General features: G+C 45.8%; 1 protein-coding gene across 1 annotated transcript in view; it reads left to right on the forward strand.

Annotated features, from left to right (window-relative positions):
* Positions 1 to 20,909, forward strand: part of LOC105701288 (tachykinin-like peptides receptor 99D) — a 98,137-nt gene that overhangs the window by 39,274 nt on the left and 37,954 nt on the right. The window contains exon 2 of the mRNA XM_012427922.2: positions 12,748 to 15,171. Within this exon, the coding sequence (XP_012283345.1) occupies positions 14,732 to 15,171 (440 nt within the window). The 5' untranslated portion in view covers positions 12,748 to 14,731. The remainder of the gene's footprint in view (positions 1 to 12,747; positions 15,172 to 20,909) is intronic.

The following is a 20,909-nucleotide window of genomic DNA, read 5'->3' on the forward strand; positions in this document are numbered from 1 at the left end:
TTTCCGCGAGTTCCAATTTTCATTTCAACTTAATGTGGAAGATTAAATTCCACGTGCGAAAAATCTGAGTAGTTTCAGCTTAATTTTTAATGCCTAGGAAATTTCATCAGGGAGGGAAAAAGAACTTGATAAAATACATTCGTGATTTCTAATCGTTATTTTAACTCTATTTGGAATATGAAAAATATGAGAAATATTTTAGTTTCATTTTTTATGAACGGAGTGTGGAATTTTATCAGGCAGAGACGCATTCCGCTGCGGTGTATGTGGTGGAATCGGGCTAGTAATTCAGGATTGCTGTAAATTTTGGAAAGAAAGGCTCTCGGAGGGTCTAAGTCGATTTTCCGGCACTAAGTCAACCCCCACGTATACTTCGCGAGGGTAACACGTAATAGACCAAAAGCTTCCGAACGGTTTGCTCCACGTACACAGGTCTTTCGGCGATAATCCTTGGCAAGGATCCAAGGTGCAGCTGGAAGGGCCCGAGGAAAGTCGAGAAGAACAAATAGATCCCCAAAACAGTGCAAATGTGAATCCGCACCAGAAGCAGAAGGATCTCGCTAGGTTACTCTGAAGTTCCAACCCGAAAGCTCGATTCATCTAAAACTCATTACGAAGCCAGTCTAAAATCCTGAGTTAACGATGCCTCGGTGGAAATGTCGACATAGACGTGCTATAAAACCACGAAGATACACCAGAAAATCTCGAGATGAGTACCTCTCGCCGTTTGAAATAATTAATTCGACATTTTAGGTATTTCACGTATTTCAGGAAACTTGAAAGTATAGCAAAGGAAACGTTTAAAAATTTAGACTTCTCAGTTAAGTGGTTGAAAATTGTACAGATTAGAGGAATTTCATATATTTCAAGAATCTTTCAAATATATAGTCAGGATGAGATAGGATTCGAAACTCTGGAGCCACTTCAGCGAAGGGTTCCTCGGGAATAGGTTTAACCTTTTCAAGGCATCCATTAAAGATTCAGATTTTTCGATTATTTCATTCGGATCTGTATTTTGTGAATTTCATGTATTTCGGCAAATCTGAGAATGTACAGCCGGGATGAGATAGGATTTAGAGGTTTGGAGACACTCGAGCGAAGGGCTCCCAGGCAAAGGCTCTCACCCTCTTCAAGGTATCCACCTTGACGAACGCACCGCCGCAAGACGTTATCAACACTCGGCCAGAAGCTTCGAAATTCTAATTAAACCACGTCGACGTCTACAACATTGTAAATTATCGCCCCAGGACCTATCCAACGAGGCCTGATCCGCTATTGTCGTTCGCCATCCGAGGCAGAGACATTTGTTGCTCCTGGGAGTTTTCCTTTTCCAGAGCGAGCTCGAAATCTGCATATTAATGGAACGCGCCCCGAACGAAGGAAATCACCCCAACACTCGTACGACAATTTCTTTAACCGACTCTCTACATGTTAATATTATTCCGCGATTTCCCGGCAGCAAGGAAACGCGATTCCCGGCCGGAATTAATTTTTCCCCTGAATTCACTGGAATGAGAGTAACGCTGCGCGGATGTATTAAGGGCTCCATTCAGATGCTCGAACGAGTTCCTGTTCCAAATTCCGAGGAGAATCGCCCGAACGAAGCTCGATCTCGATTTAATTAATTCAACTGCAGCAGCGATCGTTCGTGCGCAAAGAGCTGCTCCGTTTCGGTGCATGACCGCCTTTTAATTAGGCTAATTGTCCAAAAGTAGCCACAATCGACCTCTCGACGGCACCGATCTTACAATTATCCCCACTTTTATTTTTCAAATTTTTATCTGAATTTTTATAGTTTCATTCCCAGTCGATTTCAGGATGAGTTTCCCTCGATTTCCATCAATTTTTCTTCTCGACCCGGAAGTATATTTCGAGCCGTCAAAATTCACGCGACGTGGAAAATCATAGACGAATTGTTCCCCGGTGTATTTTTCAGGGAGTCGTTTCCAATGAGCCGGAAAAAAGAAATTGGTGTCTCCACCCGGAAGTGGCCCTTAAGAGGATAACGTATAGACGTCTTTTGAATTTAGGGGGACAGCTTGCGACTTCCGAAAATCGATTTTCCCGGTTAATGCAACTCGTAAGGAGTTAGTCCACTCTGGTCCACCTCGCAATCAAAGTTAACACGATTTTACGGAGTTCTCCAATTAATGGCTCCACGTTCCCGCAGAACGGAACAGTGCTTCGTGGACAATGCCGACGTACGTAATACTTCCGAAGCCTCGTAAATCGGCTCGTAAGGCTTGAAAATTAAGAGACCTTGAGTCGAGGACTCGGACTGCGGAATCCTTTGCCAATTCCTCCTAAAGTAGTTTTGAGGAATGTCCTTTGACTCGTCGACTGACCGGAGCAGGATTCTAGACAAGAGCTTGGATCGGAACGGAGCGAAAGGACTAAAGTACCACTACCACCGTTTCACCAAGTTCAACTGTCCCCTGATTTCCCTCCTTCGGGATATTCTTAAAAAAACTATAAATAATAGTAAACTCCAGAAAAGAATACGATCCGGGAACTGGTCAATATTTTGAGGATTTTTGAAAACTCCCACGTTCCAACGAATTTCGATCGGAACGGAACAATAAAGGAAACCATTTCCAGGACCCGAATTTTTTCCTTTCCTCATTTCTCCCTCCCGTTTCAAGAGGGACATCCCGATTACTACCCTGAGAAAAATAGATTCATTTAACCAAAGTAATGTTTCCTCGAATAGTACTAAAGAAATATCTGATTAATTGAAAGAATAATTATTTGCCTTGAATGAACTGAAATGAATTGTCGAAGTTCCGGACAAATGTTCATTCGAGTCAAGTAATTATTCTTTGAATCAACCAAATATTTATTTGGTACTGTCATTAAACTCAGGTTCGATGAAATTTAGTTCTCAGGGTATTCATGAAGTTTTATTCAATTTTAGAAAGGGATTTTTTGAGAGCAATCGGAAGTTAAGATCTCCCCGGCAGACTTTCGAGGACAGTAAGACGACTTTACTTTCTCGGCCCGTCCTCCCAGTTTCGGGCAAGGACTCTCATGTCGTGTAAGTACCTACCGACGATGTCCCAGTAATGCGATCAAACCTTGCAACCGAAACTCCAGGGTACTCGCGTACTCCATTACCGCGAACCTAACCGCGTTAGCTGTTGCATGCCGCTGCATCCATCGCGGCCTACTCGCATCCATTGCACCTGCATTCACTATGCATATCATTCGAGCATTGATATTCGACACAGACGTAAAACCATCGTCCCAGTCCAGTATCAAGCGCTAGAAAAGCCTGAAATCATAAAAAAACTCCCCCCAAAACCACCAAAACACACCTCCTCCGAGTGAAAAAAATCACTTTACGGAGGGTCGAGCATTTCGGTTCCGATCGATACTCGATACGGATTCGGTGGACGAATTTCGCAGATGCCGCGAGATCCAATCTATATGCTAAACCCGAGGATTATGCATTTTCCAACGCAATGGGCCGGCTTTAGGGAGCTGCTTGAGACAGGAATTTCCAAGGAATTTCGGCCGGCCCTGCAGACCGCGTTCTATTATCCCACCCAGCGATATCCCGAGGGACGTAGAGGAATCAGGTGGACCCGATACAGGTGTCGAGCAGGTAAATGAAATGTCGAGTCGGCTTTCCGTCGAATTTTCGCCTGTCCGAAGTGGAATCCGAAATTCCGGGCGGACGCGCCTCCACCTGTGCGAGTTTGCGTTGCAAATTCACGACGCAAATCTACTTGTCAATCCGTTGTCAAAGGAACGGACCGATGATGACATCGGTGTACGTTTTCGGGGATAAATTATTTATCTGGAGGAGTTTTCCAATTTTTTTCTTTTTTTCCGACCTGAAAGAGGATTAATCGGTTTTGCGACGGTATCATTATATTCGACTTTAATGAGCGTCCTGAAATTCGACCAGCGAGGCAACATCGTAGATTCTGTCTCGACATCTTCGAGGAGGGTCCTTTAGGGGGTGGATACGTCACTTCGCATTCTCGTCTTTCCCATAGCCACGTCCTGATAGCGTCCGAAGATGGCCCGAACAATAGCGAAGAAGGACATGCGAGGAGGCACCCGTCGTGTTCCCCACAGGATATCCGTCGTGAGCTTTAAGGATAGCATCTTGGGAGGGACGCTAAAGCTTGAAGGATGCGCCAAGTCCTGCAGGACCCCGAAGAAACCTTTTGGATGGCAGAAAAGGAGAGATCCTCTCCCTGCACGTAACTTTCCCAAATATTCCTCCTCTACCCATCCATTTCCCCAGATTTCCACGTAAATATATTTTCTAATTCACGAATCTTGACAATTGAAGTCTGCAATTTTGTACAAAAACATCTTTGATAAAATGCGGATATGAAAAATACAATTTTTATTAATTGTTATGTTCTAGATATGAAATATTCACGTTGAAGGAACTCGAAGATGCGTCTTTTCCGTGATAATTAAATTTTCGAATATTTTACTGTATTTTCCTCTTTAAGATTCAACTAATTACGCGTGTCCGCCGGACGAAATTATGATTCCCGGGACGACTATCGTCAATTTAAGTGGAAATGTTTGTGAAGGGCGGCCATATTTAAAGCTCCGGGCTCAAATCTCATTATTTGCACGTTCGCGTGTACACCGGTACCGTTTAATTTCCGACTGTCTCCCTTAATATGCACATACAAACGTAACGCGATCCAAGTTCAGCTTAATGGTCTCCTCGCTGGTTAACTTCGTGCGAGCTCGAATTACAGCCGGTAAGCTCGTCGAGCCACGAAATTTTTCATCCCCAGGGTCGACCAAAAGTGCAGAAAGCTCTTTAAAAAGATCCTGAACCTTAAGGCTCTATAAAAGTGGCATCTGTGAGTCAATTGTTTAAAAAACTTTACTCTAAACCAGGTGTACCGATGGGCTTGAAATTTGACCACATGGGTATGGCCCTAAAGACCTGCATAAAATTTGATTTTCCATAAAAAATGAAATGTTAAGACATATGTTTACAAAAAATTGAATTGCATGAGTGACCTTCTATATTGCGTCTGTATTTACGTCGTAAAATTTCAAACGAATCGATCCACCCAGTACAAAGAAAAATGTTTAATTTATTAACGAGGTCCCTTAGATGTCACTTTCATATCTCCTTAATTTTCTATGCCTCATTTTTATTACAAACAAATATACGTTATCATTTCCCGGAGACTATCTCAGGGCAGGAAAGGAGGTAGAAGCTCGTCCAAGCAGTTTCCGCCGTGAAAAGTTTATAAATGACGGAAAAGTAAGAAATAATATATGCGACATTTCAGGAAAGCAAAACGGCGGAGGCAGACCACGGCGAATTTCGCGCGGTTTAAACTTCCGCGTTTCCCAACTTCCGAGTTCCCCGAGCTCGGCTTCGGTCCCGACTTACAGCTGTTAAGCGTATCCCCAGGGAGCCGACGACAAAACTCTCTTCCCGCAGGTTCGGAAAGGAAAGTCGCAAAATTCGCGAGTGCCGAAGCGGAAGTTGCGTTCGTCCGAAAGTCCCCGGGAAGCGCGGCGTCCTAAAGAGCCGGGGGAACGGTCTTGGGGACTCCCTCGGGAAAAGCACTCTTCCGTGGGGTGGTAATTATTGCCCTCCTGCAGGAAGGATCGGAATTAACGAGGCAGCGATTCCCGGCTTTGGACGGCGAGAAGTCGGCCCGTTACACGCTCGTTAACGTTGAAACGTTTCCTGGATGAGCGCCGCCTTGACATCAGTACTTAGCCCCCCATCCGGACTAATTTGTCGAATCGGAGGACCGAGTTCCTGAAATCGAGTGAAAATAAAGAGCCAAGGAAAACGACGACCTACCCTGAAGAGGGGGTGACTGTGACGGCGGGATAAGTGTCACAGCCACGCGGATCTTCCGCAGCACCCGGTCCTGGACCGGATGAAGACGAAGCGCGAAATCTGGAATTCTTTTTTAAATTCTGGATTTCCAGGAGATTATGACACGGGATTTGATAACGTTATCCTCGTCCGCCAGACAACTGTGGCGTAATTTCTGCCCTGGAAGCTTCTCCAGAGGGTGGGTCCAACCCCGAAAAGGGTATAGCCGTGATAGTGGGATATCTGTAACTGCCATAAAGCTTGCTCAGCATCCAACCCTGGATTAGATTAGAGCTCTTTAGAAAAGACAGGTGCCTGGAATTCGATACGGTTATCTTCGCCCCCCAGATAACTGCGGGATGATTCCCTCCCCTGAAAGCTCTCTTCAGAGGGTGCTCCCACCCTGAAGAGGGTGTAAGCGTAATAATGGGATAAATGGCATGATCGTCTCGAAGTTTTTTTAAAGAAAAGATAGGTGCTTGAGATTCGATACGGTTATCATCGCCCCCAGATAAGTGCGGGATAATTCCCTCCCCTGAAAGCTCTTGTTAGGAGGTAATCCCACCCTGAAGAGGGTATAACTATAATAGGATAAATTCCACGGCCGTCTGGAAATAATTTACCTTTTTAAGAATAAACAGGTGCATGGAATTGGATACTGTTATCTTCGCCCCCCAGATAACTGCGGGATGATTCCTCCCCAGAAAGCTGTCTCTAGCGGGTGGGTCCCACCCCCTAGGCCACCCACCGCCTCTTCTGCTTTCTCCTTTCTCCGCGATGCCCTCTCCCTTGTCTCTCCTCTTTGTTCGCCTCTTTGTTCTCCGTGACGTTGCCTTCGCGGCCGCCGAAAGGAAACGGGGCAATGGCGGCCACCTCGTTATTAATAGCTCGCCTTTTACACCGGGGAATGGCTGCGGAAACTCCGCGCGGCCCTTCCGCGTCGATGTTTAATGCCGCGGATCGCTATCGCATCGGCGTCATTTTTATTCCTCCCTCCCCCGCGAAGGGGGGAGTCCTTTTTCCCCCAGTGTCCATTGTTCCAACGCGCACAGCACTAGAGTAACTCCACTTCCTACGAAGTGCATGCACCTCGGAAAATCGGCGGATGAAAGAGCGCTCCTTCGTTTTCCCCGACAGTCATTAATTTCCCTCGGAACGAGTTTCCGAAGTTATCGTTTAATCGGCGCAAAACGGAGGCGGCGCCTATCAAGCGCGGCTGCGTTTCGGGGGAATCGATGCACCCTTTCAGCACCCACGACTTGACTGATGACGTTACACGTGTACCGGTACGTGTATAAAGATACCTCTACATCTAGGTATAAAGTAAAAATCTGGGGGAAAAAGAAATTCAAGGGGGAATAAATGTAAAAGAGCAAAATGGAGTCGGGAGATCTGCGCGACCTCCGTTTCGGGAGGCTGGAGATGAGGTCGAGCGTGGATCTTCTCTTCGATCCTGTCGCCAGGACGTCGATCTTTCCCTTTAAGGGGGAACCGATGTCCTGGGGACATTTTCTCCTACGAAAACATCCTGGAAAGGAAAGTACTCCTTACATCTGGGCTCCAGAGCAAGCAGCGGCGTCGCGCCTTCGGCAAAGGCGCGCCAGACAGGTCGACATCTCTCAAACTGGGAAAGGAATTCCCGAGCTCTTTGCGGAGGGACCTTCGAAGGTGATCGATATCCCGAACCCCGACCGGGAGTAACGGGACTCGATATATATTCGGGATGGCCAGGACACCGCGCCAACGTTCGCGCCCCTTCTGCGTACCCCTCTCTCTCGCACCTGTTTTCACCCCCTCTATCCGTCTCTCTCGCTCCCCAGTACCCTCGGCGGATGCATTCCGGCATTCTGTATGGTCTCTAGCCCGTAGGAAGCTGCCGTATTTCCGGCTGGGTGATTGCTTTGTCCCGAATTGCATTTTCACTGCGAAAGCGATACGTCCACTGTTTTGCGGCACCGAGCTCGCGTTTAAACTGGACGCGCTCTCGGCTCTCCGATCCCCATTTAATGTACGACCTGACAAACTTTTCGGATTCCTCGCCTTTTTTTACCCCCGTTTACAGTGAAAATACACGGAAGCAAGGAAAACGATCGATCTTTGCTTTGGTTCCTCTGGAACCGTGGCGCCGCGACGCCATTTTGGAGAACGCCAATTTAGCGGAGAACGGTTTTCGCGTCCTTTGAAGATCCAACGATTAAATCAGATTAGAATCTCATTTACTTGTCTAGTGACCCTACCTGATGAAGTTCTCAGTTCTCTCAGTCCTTGTTATATCTATTTTCAATAAAAATATCTTTGAACGAGGAAAATCAGCAACCTTACTCTTCGTTCGGCTACGCGACGCCATTTTGGTACCGGGATGAAATGGAGAAAGTAGCTTCTTTAAGGGTTTACAGAGAGCTCTTAATTGAGGTTAGAATCTCATTACCTTCGTTCTGAGACTCCAGGGGGTTTTCTTATTTTCTGTTAGAAAGGCGGAGAAAAGGAACAAGTTTTAATGAAGGGTAACGCAAGTTCGTGGTAGCAACCGTCCCGAGCGCTGCACTTCTCTCACCCGGAGGACTAGTTTGTACGGGGATATGTAATTGGGTTCATGTCCGGGTTTAGAATTGCTTTTCCACCGGTGGTGCGATACTTACTTCCACTGTTTAGCGGGCACGTGGCAGCGTTTAAACGCGCAGCCTATTCGCGTTTAAATACGCCAAAGGCGAGCGCTTCCATTTAGCGACCCCCGATTCGATTTGCCGATGTAAATGAATTTTCCCATCGGGCCGGAAACACCGAGACCGATCGTTTCCGATAAAAAAAAAAAGAAAAAGAGGAATTTAATTCAAAGTACTCCCAAACTATTGAGTATAAAAACTTAACACGGATTAATTCCAGAAAGAATAATTTATCCGAAGGTGAGGGTGATTTTGGAAAGGCGTCGATAGACTCATCGAGTCCAGATTTTGGGCTGGCTTGTGTAGGTCAAAAAGTGTTGTCGCAGGACGAAATAAATTCCGCAGGCCTAAAGAAAATACGGGAAGGGGGGAACGGAACTGTAGGGCGTTGGCTGACAGCGATCACGGGAAATAGAATTGCGAGGGCGGAGGGATTTCCTCGCCCTTTGGCGAGAATGAGGGATAGGGGGGTAATCTTGCCTAGTACTAACACCGACTGCTCAAGGGTGGGTCGTGCCGACGTACATCCACGTGTTTTCCGCATTTTGGGGCTCGAATTACCCATCTTCTACCCCTCGCTCGGGGCTTTATTTCCCGCCCTTACCACGCGACCTCTTCCACCCCACCGCATTTTTTTTTCCAACACCTTCCCTTTTACTCCTCCTTTTGGTCCCAAAGGGACCTCCACAAGTAGCCTCGTAATAGGCGAATTTTGTCCCAAGCTTCAATTTTAACGCTAGAATAAACGTAGGATTTTTTGTCACTGGTGGACCGAGAAAAGAAAAAAAAACAGTCACCGAAGCACAGAAATAATTCGAAGAATTGATCTGTACTCAAATAAATTGAATGCAACATTTCCTCGAGGGGATGACAATTTATTTGAATTTCTTCGAGTCTGAAATTCATTCTTCGAATTATTAAAATATTTCTTTCGTACTATTCAGAGATGCATATCTTCGGTTCAATTAATTAATTTTTTTTTTCTCAGAGCGGGACATTTGAAGTATTATCTATTTTGGCGGATTTGGTTGTTCTAGCGTTAATGTCCCGTCGAATTCCTACACTGTGAGTGAACTGCTCGGCACGAGATGTACCTTTCTTTTCCCATGGATCTCCAGCTTTTTGCGGATCGAATTATCCATCTTCATTCCCCTCCTCGCAGCTCCCGTTTTTACCTCGCAATCTGCTCTACCCGGTCGCAGTTTTGTTGGTTTTGCGACACTTTTTCACACTTAACGGCGGCCTCTCTTTAACGAGGGCACTTTTTCGCCGCGATTCCCATTAGGGTTTCTCTTTCACCCAGAGACCTCACCTAAGACTCTAATCTTTGTTGGGAAAATTTGGAAAGCTGTTTCCAAAATTCCCGTTCACAATTAACAATTAGTCATTTATTCGACAGTTCATTTTGAGATGAATCTACTGCGCTAAAATCTTGACGGATAAACCGAGACGAATTAATTCCGTAGTCTCGAGCGGAAACTGCGGTAACTGCAACTGCAGCAGGCTAAAACGGCTGACTAATACGCGAACTCTGGTGCACGTTTGTACCGCTTATTATACTCGGTCGTTGGATATAAATCATCCTCAATTTTTTGCATTACTCCTCGCAATATAAATCCCCTCGTTGCCGTGATAGAACGCGCGGAAATTTTCTCTCGGGCAGAATATTTCTTTCGTTTCACTTTGATCGCACTTTGCATCTTCGCCTCTACGTGTCCGGATCAAGTTCGTCGAGTTTTGCGAGGTGATCGGTATTGACCATGTTCCAAGGTAATCGATAATAATTTGACGTGCCTAATTTTAAAGAAAATCAAAATCTGTGCTTTCATGTACGCTTTTGTCTTTTGTGTCGTTGGGAATAGAGTACACTTGGCATCTTTGTCTCGACATGTCTGGTTAGTTCCTCAAAGTGGCCGATATTAACCATTTATCAACGTAATCGATATTAATTCGCTTGATTTTATACGGAATAAAATGTTTCTTATGCTTTCAACGTTCGCATTTGTCCTTTCTATTGTTGGAAAAAGGGTACACCCGTTTTCCCTTTCGCGTCCATTTACGTCGCGATTGTTTCCCGAGACCTCGAGTGCTCATATTCTGTCCGAGATAGTCCACTCTCGGAGATGGAATGGAATTAAAGTCAACTTCTTGCATGTCAAACGAGTTCGCGGACACGCGAGTCCTTATGCCAGGAATAAAGCTTTGTGCTTGACGCACTTCTGCACTGCAAAGTGCCGACACGATGAAAGCTCAAAACTTAAGTAGGCACCTCCACAAAAGAGAAGGTGTCGAAAAGCGACACTGACATAAACAAACACGATAAATGAAGATTTCCTCCTCGCGATAATGAATAAAGTTTGATCGTCGAAACCACCAAAGAGAATGAGCGACTTAAATTTAAAAAAAAAAGAAACATTAACCTTCCCCCGGGAATTCTGTCTGTCCAGATTTTGTAAATTCCCGAAAGAACGAAGTGTTTCATTCCTGTCATAAGCAGTAAACGATGAATTAATTAATAAATTTTACCGTTCACGGAAACCTCAAAAGAAAAGTTGCCCCTCGGTTTAAATCGCGAACAATTTACCTCCTCTCGCGGATTTCGTCTGTTTAGATTTTGCCGGTCCATGCGAAATTGGTGATTGCCTCCCCTAATGAACCGGACTGGAAGGTGGGTAAAAAGTGGAAAAAAAAATATAAACCGATCGCCCACGTCCGATGCATCCGCGGAAATGTCTTGATTCGCCGCAGGGCCAACTGCCGATGATTGAAGTCTTGCATAACTGGACTTATTGGCCCGTGCTGATTTTCGCTACGGGATTCTTCCGCACTAGCGATTTATCAATTTTCATCAGGTGCATTACCATCGCCAATTGACGTCCACCTCTCGTGTAAATTCAGTACAGAGGTCGAACAAGCGGTACCGAAGAACGATATTCAAGCCCTTTCGTTTCTTTCCACCAGTTCTCGAATTAAACAATCATTTCCTCTATTGTTTCCATTTATTTGCGGATTACGGGGTCTATTAAAATATCTGGTATATCACTCATTGTTTTCTTTATGAACCCATTCCGTGAACTCTGGATGAGAGGTATGACTTGTTAAATTAACTCCAGGAGTTGTGTACATGAGATTCTTTAAACGAGAAACCTTGAATGCGGTTCTTTGTACGCCAAGCCCGCCATTGTCCGGAGTATAGATCATGAATTAATTTCACTTTTTGCCCGTGAAAGTTAATCCCGCGGAAAGGAGCATATTACAAAGCTCTCATTTGGAATGCGACTCTTTTGTTCCCGGTGTGGAGTTTAGTTCGTCATCCCTTGTGTTACTTAAATACGTTATTAAACACGCCATCATCCAGTTTAATGTCCGCGTGTCGGAGCTCCAGAGATCTCGATTTGTAAGTCACCTTTTATTCAATTTCAAGGGAAAAAAGGACGTAAACAGGGAAAATAGAGTCTGCATAATTCCCCTTTAACACCTGCCCGCTCGCAGCCGTCCTAACAATGGGGTTACTTCTAACAAGACCGCCTCGTGTAATGCATTGTGAATGTGCAGGCAAAAGTGCATTCATTTTTCCCTCAGTCTGAATTTCCTCGAGAAAATTAGTCCCCCAACTCTCGGTCTCCAAGATTTTCAATCTCTCACATTTGTTCCCCCATTTCGATTTATCATAGTTTTGGCATGCAAATTAAAAAATGATATGATCGAGGATTTAGGAACTTTTATTTATCAATTGTAAATTTCGAAGAAAAATCGGCGAAAATCGAGGGGGGTTCCAAATGAAAAACTGAATTGGCAATGTAATCGATACACGGGATTCCCTTCCTTCTCCCTAGATTCCGATAATCGAACAGATTCGATTATTCGACTCTCTTGGTCTTAGTTTCCTAATTGAATTCCTCCTGATTTGCCTTCGCCGCGAATAATCCATTATTCTCAACAATTCGCAATGTTTCTCGAATTCCGCAGAGAGTCCGTCCTCAATTTGCCAAAAATCAAAATCCCTCGTGAAATTCGCGATCCCTTCGGGGCGACTTTTACAATGCGCAGCAAATTTCGAAAAACGTAATAACGTGAAACATGGAAATGTATGGGACGGGAGGGATGTTTTTGACGTATTTTGGGAAATTCAAAAGTCCTTTCAATACCAGATTACACGTTCTATTTGGATTTCTGTTAAGCGTGGAAAATATCGAACGATATTCGGGGGAGAATTTTATCGCATGAGTGTATAAACAAATTCCTTGATTTCTGTTCCAGGATTCTAAAAGGGAGCCTGAGAAAAATCAACGGAGGCAAGGAATAATCGCAAAGTGTGCCGCGAGAAGAATTGCAGAGACTGAAAGATCGATAACTGATAAAGAGGAATTATGACGAGACTTTCGGGCGAATTTTTGGAAAATTTTCCAGGCTTCGGAAAGGAAGACGAGTAATGATGTATGAAGCTCCACGGGAAATTCAGAAGAGAAGACATCGACGCCTTCGGCTTTTTCCGCGTGCGGAATTTCGTCAATGGAAGAATTTCAAGGCGAATATAGTGCGGAAATGCGTTCCTCGAGTTCCCTCTCGATTATTTTGCAAAACTGCCGTTATCACAACGAAGTTGGAGTAAAATGGGAGGAAGGAGCGTGAATTAACGGCGTTTCGTTAATGCTCGACTCGAGAGAGAGAGCTGCGAAAATCCGGAAAATTCGTCGAGAAAATTCTAAGGAAAATTATTCCCAATCGTGGGTGGATGAAAAATCCCTCCTCGGTCGTCAAAAGTCAAAAACTCCAGTCGAATCTCGTAACAAAGGTGATCGATATCGATTTGGACACGGCCAAAATACATCCCACTTGATTATCGAAATTCGGTGCGCAGTTTGGTGTCCCTAATTTTTATCGAATGAAAGGATAAATCCGACATCCAAAATTCCCCGCAGCGACAGTGGACATAATCGAGGTGGATTAAAATAAAATCGAACTGGCGATTATCCCCAAAAGTGAGGGAATAATTCGAGGACTAAATCGGGGGTGTTAATTCCCCTCCCTGAAACTATACGAAACTCCGGATAAAACAATAAAAATACCCAATGAGGATATTCCGCGACTCGTCTATAAAATCTAGAAAATTCTCCCACCAATAAGATGCGTGGAATACTTTCCGAAAAAGTGGGAGATAATTTAAACCTTCGAATTTTCTGCTATCAAAGTGACTCGGATCGATCTCGCGAAGTGGTCGGGCGCTTGGAAGGGGTGGCAAAATTTTCGAAATTTTCAGTCGTCAAGAGAAGCGCGTAATTTCGGAGCTTGAGACATTGGGGAAGACACGAGGAAGGGGACAGAGCAAGTTTCGGAGACAGAGTAGGAAGTCTATGCGGCGAGGGTGAAACAGACTCGATTTAAAAGTCGACGTCTCTCGGAGTGCAAGCTCTCGGGGGAGGAAGAAAGCTCCAGGGTAAAAGTTGGGCCGAGTTCCTCGTATCGCTTTGGCGATGAGCTTTGCGAGCCGAGGAGTTTCTCGCTCCAGGAGGCCCGAGGGTCGACGAGGAGGCGAATATGAGGACTTTTCGGAAAGGGTGAAAATGGAGAAGCTCGAGCTGCCAGCTTGAGGGTGGAGTCACTCTTCCACGGCCGAAATAAGCGACCAATTTCGAGCGACTATGTAAGTATCCGTGTCGGGATGGGGCTGTGCGCCCCCGGCACGGAACTCGAGGATTCGAGGGAGCTTCCGACTCTCGAGCTTGACAAATCTCAAAAAAGCTCGTGGAGAAACCGAGGAGTCACCAGCGTCGATATTATGGCGATTAATTGGCCATCGATCACTCGACGTTAAACCGATTTCGGACGAACTTCGAACTTCGAAAGCTCTCCCTGGAAAGCCTTCCAGTCGATGGACGAGGCCCCAAGCACTCGCTAATAGCCGAGTGCATAAATCAGGCGCAAATCGAGCGTGCACCGTGCAAGTACAAGTGCAAGCGGTGTCCACGATAACGCCCTACCCGGCTGGTGATCCGAGTACCAGGGTGTACAGAGGGGCGTAAATCAAGTAATTTCGCGCATACATCTCGAGCTCGGCATCCGAACAGGACATCTACGCCCTGAAGAAGCTCCGAAAGTCCCAGAAAACGAGCCCAGAACTCTTTCAAGGATTCTTTCGAGACATTCGACAAGTACTCCGTTAGGAAAAAAGAAAAAGTCAGAAGCTTTCACGGAGCCGAAAGCTCGGGTAGGTTTTTACAGGGTGCAACGAAAGTGCAGCGGGATGCAGTCCCTCGAGGAGCTCTTCTACTCCACGCCGTACCCCATGAACTACTCCTCGACATGGTTCGAGAACCTGACCTATCGCAACGACACAAACCAGACCGACCTGCAGATGAGCAACAAGTTCATCCTCCCCTGGTGGCGGCAGATGATCTGGACCGTGCTCTTCGCAGGGATGATCGTCGTCGCCACGGGAGGCAACCTCATCGTCATCTGGATCGTCCTGGCCCACAAAAGGATGCGAACCGTCACCAACTATTTCCTGGTGAACCTCAGCATAGCCGACGCCATGGTCTCGACGCTCAACGTCACCTTCAACTACACCTACATGCTCAACAGCCACTGGCCCTTCGGCAACCTTTATTGCAAGGTGAACCAATTCATCGCCGTTATCACCATCTGTGCCAGCGTCTTCACCCTGATGGCCATCTCCATCGACAGGTGCGTTCCAAAACAAAAAATTGGCAGTTTCAGAATTTTCCAACATTCTCCGGAAGTTCTGCAATGGCCTCTACGTCATTGAATTTTCATAGGAAAAATTGCAGGGTTTTCTTTTTATCTCTGGGTAATATGACTGATATTGTGACGTCTTGCGAAAGACGCCGATTTTCGGTTACCGGTTCTACCCGTTCGCGTTATCATGGTTTGATAATGAATTTTCTTAGGAAAATATGGGACTTTTTTTTTTATTTCTGAGTAAGGGGAATGTTGAAGAAAATGATGCTAGGGAGGGTAAGGGTCTTGGTCATGGTTTGGGTATTGGAAAAGAGTCGAGCTTTTTGCAGGGAGTATGGAAGGTCTCAGGAGGTTCGCAGGTATTTTCCTTTTCACCTGTAGAGACGTGGTGCATTACGTCACGCGAAATTCAGGACAAAAATGGCGAGGTCGTCTTTTCTTTATCGCCTTTCACGGGGCGGTCCACGTCTTCGCGGGGTTCTCACAGCCACGATCGGCGTGTTGATTCTTTTTAGAATCCACACTCGAAGAGCCCCTGGAGAGGGTCCGTGAAAGGTCCTGGGAAAGAAAGAGGTCCTTTCGAACGCGACAGGACGTCCTAGGAAATTACATTTCCGCCGTTTGTCTTTTTGAGGCTTTTTATCAGTTGCCGCGGAGGGTGGAGGAAAGACCCGGAGAGGACAGCAGGGAATTGCAGGTGGCCACGGTGGAATGAGCTTTTACCAGCGAGCTGGATCAATTGGGGCAGAAGTCGAGGAAGACCGCGGGAAAAAATAAGAATAAGAAATAGAAAGAACTAGACAGAGGTCTGAGAAGACAGAAGAAGCAAGAGACAATTGGAAGGCCATTCGAAAACACCGAAAGAAGTGGTGACGAGTGAAGAGTCCGACGAAAGCTCAACTTCTCTTCGTTTAAGATGAAGTATCCGCTTATAAATAAATGATATAAATGGTTACTGAGCTGTGAAAATTTTATTAAGATTTTATTTCTCGGTAAAAGCGGTTCGGTTTGCACTTTTCCGTATTGCGTCCGCGGGGTCGATGTTTCAAGCACTTCGTCGCTTTAAATCCCTTTTGCATCGGCGGGAACAAAGGGAACACGTCGCTGACAAGCCTGACGTTTAATCCCGAAACGGAGAAACATTATTCGGAAAAATTGAAGGGATAACTTCCAATCGACAGCCCGGAGAGAGAGATGGGTCCGTGTAAAACCGAGGAATGGCGAGTTATAGATTTCCATCGACGGGCTCAACTTTATTGCGCCTTCGTGTGAATTGCTTTAAAACCCCGATATACAATCGGGATGAAATTTGTAATTATGGAAACGTGCGTTTCCCACGAGACAAAGTGGCCCTGAGTTTCGAAAATCAGGGGTAATTCAGGGAAATTGGGGCATTGAAATCACCCGATGCCGGAATTAAACTCGGCAGAGCAGTATCCGAAGTGCCATTAATTTCCATATAATTAGTGCGAAAAACGAGTCGGGTTAACATTGAGGAGAGGAGTAAAAATGTCTTGTACAAAAATAAACGGAGAAGAATCGCTGCAAACATAGCAGGAAAATCGCGCTGCTTTGTGGGGTGCATTTGCATACAGCACCGTTGCACCAGGCACACTTGCAGTTGCATGCTGGTGCGAAATGCGAGTAAATCATGGCAAAAAGCGCGCATCTCTCGAAAGTGGTCCAGCGGAGGCTGCGCCATCAGGCCGAGCTTTTGAAGCTCGACGTGCGGAAGCGCTTTAATTCCGCGAGCCGGGAGAAACTGCCGACTCGCCGGCCAGAATGGACAGGGACTTTGAAGATTTCATAACGCGGAGAGAGGAAGAGGACGGCCATTTTGCGAAAGAAAAACCGCATCCACCCCCAAGAGGACTATGGTGATTAGGGCGAGCGCGGAATAAAAAGATACGCCCAGAAAACGACCCTGTCCTATAAAAGCAGGGGAACAATAAAAATTGCGCATCTCCTAATTACAATTGAAAATTGTAGGAACATGTTACCAGTAACTGGGGATTAAAACACGAAGGGAAAACGTTCAGGGAACAAATGGGAATTTTTAGGGGCGCGAATTTTAAGTGGAAATCACCGTTTTCGAGCTCCCTCGGGATATTTTGCGGTATTGATGGCTGCTCCGGTTATAAATTATTAATTAATTAGTATCGGGAATTTCAGGGCCCCCCGGCGATGCGATTTAATAAGGAAAATGGACAACTAAATCCGTCGGTCCGATTGAATCCGACGTGACTCGAGTCGACTTCGGTCTGTGTGAGAACACTTTATCCAGATCGCAAAAAGGATTGCAGCCACGACAATCCCGTGCCAATAAAAAGAAGGAAGCTGGGAAGTCCTGGGAGGATTTCGAGCGGAATCCCTGGGGATTCGAGAAATTCCTTGGGAGACTGAAACCAGATCTCTCGATGATCCGGAGATAAAATTTCTACTCCGAGATAAATACCTTTTACCTTAACGATCTCTCGAGTGAAGATTTACAATCGGCCCCGACGATCATAAAAAGTATTCCCTTAAAATTCAACCCGACCGCCATTCGAAATTAATATTTTCCACGGAGATGGGGAATTTGGAATTTTACTTTTCCACCACTTCCGGGATATCTTTATTGCCTTTCACGCACTTTATGCAAGTGCGATCGAACGAGATTGCGAGAAGTAGGTTTACGGACGCCAGCTTGCATTTATTTCCCCACTCTTTGGTTGAACTTTTTTCGCCGGATCGTCCAATTCATCTCGAGCTTTACGACGGGGCTCCATTGTTACGGGAGATAAGATTGATGCAGCTCCCGCGTGTTCCGGGCTGAAAAGTCAAAGCCGTGTCGCGGAATCGCGAGACTTTCAGGAGGAATAAAGAAGCGCATATCGCGTGCACTCGGCCGACATCGTTCGCAGCTCGTAAATCGTCGATTTGTTTTCATTCGGCGAAAAAGTGCCGCGATCCTAAAGCGGAACATCCGCTATAACGCGGCCTTAAGGGCTCGATTTACAGCGCGGCGTAATGTCCGCTTTATGGTGCAATTCGGATGCACTTTGGCACCGAGGACGGCCAGAAGGAAAAAAATACCCTTCCGGGAAAAAATCGGGATTTTCACGTTTTTAGGAAACCCCCAATCTATAGAAATATCTCTCTTTTCATTTTCCCCCATTTTCTGCCACATTTATTCCGAGGTAAACGAAGGCGCCGTTGAAGTGGGCCCTTAACGTCGCCTGTCTCTCCCCACGGTCTGTTCTAACGATTGTTAACTTGTGTAAATAAAATCCGGGAATAAGAAGGAAGGTGGTTTGCTCTTCAAGGAATAGCCGAAATCCCCTGTGATCGATTCCGTGTAACCCTTCGATCGACCCTCGAGTAATCCACTGAACTCCTTTTGGATATCCCGCTAAATAAATCTATTCTCCAGTAAATACTCCACGCGATTGATGTACGAGGATTTATCGGGAAATAGATAATGACGATTCAATATTACTGTCCCCTTGTTCGAGGAAAAATGGCGTGGCGGTTGTATTGAAAGTAATTATCTCTTAAGAAACTTGGAGCTTTTCATTCGAGGGGAAGCTTATAACAGGAAGCCTTGTAGGTAACAATTGCTCGAAACATTCGATATCAATGTAGTTCCATGAATGGGATTTATTGCAGAGTAATAGAATCAAAATTGCGATTTATTTTTGTGAATTCAAGCGAGTGAGTGATTTTTTTCGAGAGAGATGGAGAACACGTCGGCGCGGTCCCAGATTCCCCCGAATCGGAGCTTTTCATTCATCGAGAAGCTTTTACAGGAGCCTCATAGGTTAGCTCGGGTTCTTTATCCCGAGGGGACCGACTCGTTTAGGGGGCTCGATTTTCCAGGAGTCTTCCGAAGCACTCCATCCTGGAACCATATCCTCCAGGAAGCGTTCCGGAACCGAAAGGTGCTGACGGCGCGTCCACGCGATGGAGCGCCACATCCTAGGATTATTATGTGCCCCTTTTCTTTTCCACCCCTCCATCGAAGGTCGCTCGACATTCTAGGAGCCATTATCAGCCCGACGGCAGTTATCGCCGACTTTTCCGTGCTTTCCTTAAAACGGTCCGTGTCCCGATGGGACGAAGATTCGCAGATATTTCCAATTTCGACGAACCCTTACATCGCTGTACTTTTTTCCCCTTCGATCTAAACAACCATTATCGAGCCGATAGCTGCTCCCAGTTCTTCTAAAGCACAATCGATAGCCCATTCCACCCTCCCGGAAGTTCGCATTTTCATTTTTAATTAAACTTCACGTCACGCTCGAATTTCTTTCGGCCCTTGCATTTAACGTCCCCTTTGGAGCCATCGTTATCGAGCGTTCCTGAATTTTCCTGGATTTCTGTAATTTTTCTAAACCTAAGTACATAGTACCAGAAATGCACTTTCCATTTGGGATAAATTAATACCCCTTTCCTAAGCGGTGGATTAATTTTTTGATGAATTAATGTCTTCTTTCAAATCGAGGAGAATGAGTATCTCAACGAGGTGGGTCAAGTCGCAATATGGAACCGCGTTTATGACCTCGTATGATCTAATTTTAATTGGCTCATATTCCCCGATAGTTGGCGTGGAACGCCTTTATCCCGAGCCATGAAGTCGATAGGTAGTTTTTAAATCATTGATCGACACGACCACAAGCGTACGAGCGTGATCAATGCGAATTTTGCATAGTCGATGAAATCCCAATGGCGGAGCCCGGGGTCTGTCGGAGATGGTACTGCAATTGCGCGATGCAATTGTCGTGTCACCGGATTTTGCAAGCGGCCAAGAGGCAAACGCGACGACATCGTGGAATATCGATTGCCCCTCCACGGTGCATCCTAATTTTTGCTTTTACCCCGGAGCATATAAAACAGGAATCGCACTTTCAGCGATTTTCCCCGATCGCCATATTAACGTCATCGAATTGCTTAGCGCCGCACTTTGATCGGGAATACTCTCGCGAGATCGATTTTAGGACCACTCCCATAACTACTGACAATAAAACGAGAAGGTAATTAATAATTAATATTCCCAAAATCCGTGGGAGAAATTTATAAACATCGGCGATTCACACCTGTCACCTTCGGTTTACTAAAAGCATGAGGATATGTACAGTAGAAATTCCCCTGGATCATTTTCGTAATCACTTTTGCTGTGATTAATGTCAAGTGAAGTGCGCAATTGGGATGGGGGAGGGATGCTGATTACGGTCTTTATTTTTATCTCGGCTTATCATGCTGGTCTAAGATCGACCATTTATTATTGGCATCGCCGCACGTCACGTATTGTACTTCGATGCAATATCGACGGGGCTGCACGTACAGGATCGCGGAATATTGCGTACACGAAGTGCAGCGGGCCAATGGCGGCCGATTCAATATCAGGTCGTGTAGGTCTCGTGGAAGGCATGTTAGGAATACGCCGGGCCCACAAACACGAATCGAGCAATACCAGTTCGAACAAATCTACCTATAGGGACCCTTCCAATTCTCGAAGACTCGTGCCAAGGTACTCGAGGAATTCCAGCGACGCCCGAATTGCAGGATTGGGAAAGTTCAAGAGGACCAACATGACATCTGAGAGATTCATCTCTTCAGGGTGGGAATAATGGGTCGAGTCGCTACAAAGCTACGAATTTATCAGCTTTTATTTTCCTGGGTGGGAACGGATTGTCTAAAAAGGAATCAGGGTAGATCCCGAAGAGAACTCTTCAGGGACGCCC

This window comes from Orussus abietinus, unplaced genomic scaffold (assembly GCF_000612105.2).
Source record: "Orussus abietinus isolate OABI.00-Male unplaced genomic scaffold, Oabi_2.0 scaffold28, whole genome shotgun sequence".
Classification (NCBI taxonomy): Eukaryota; Metazoa; Arthropoda; class Insecta; order Hymenoptera; family Orussidae; genus Orussus; species Orussus abietinus.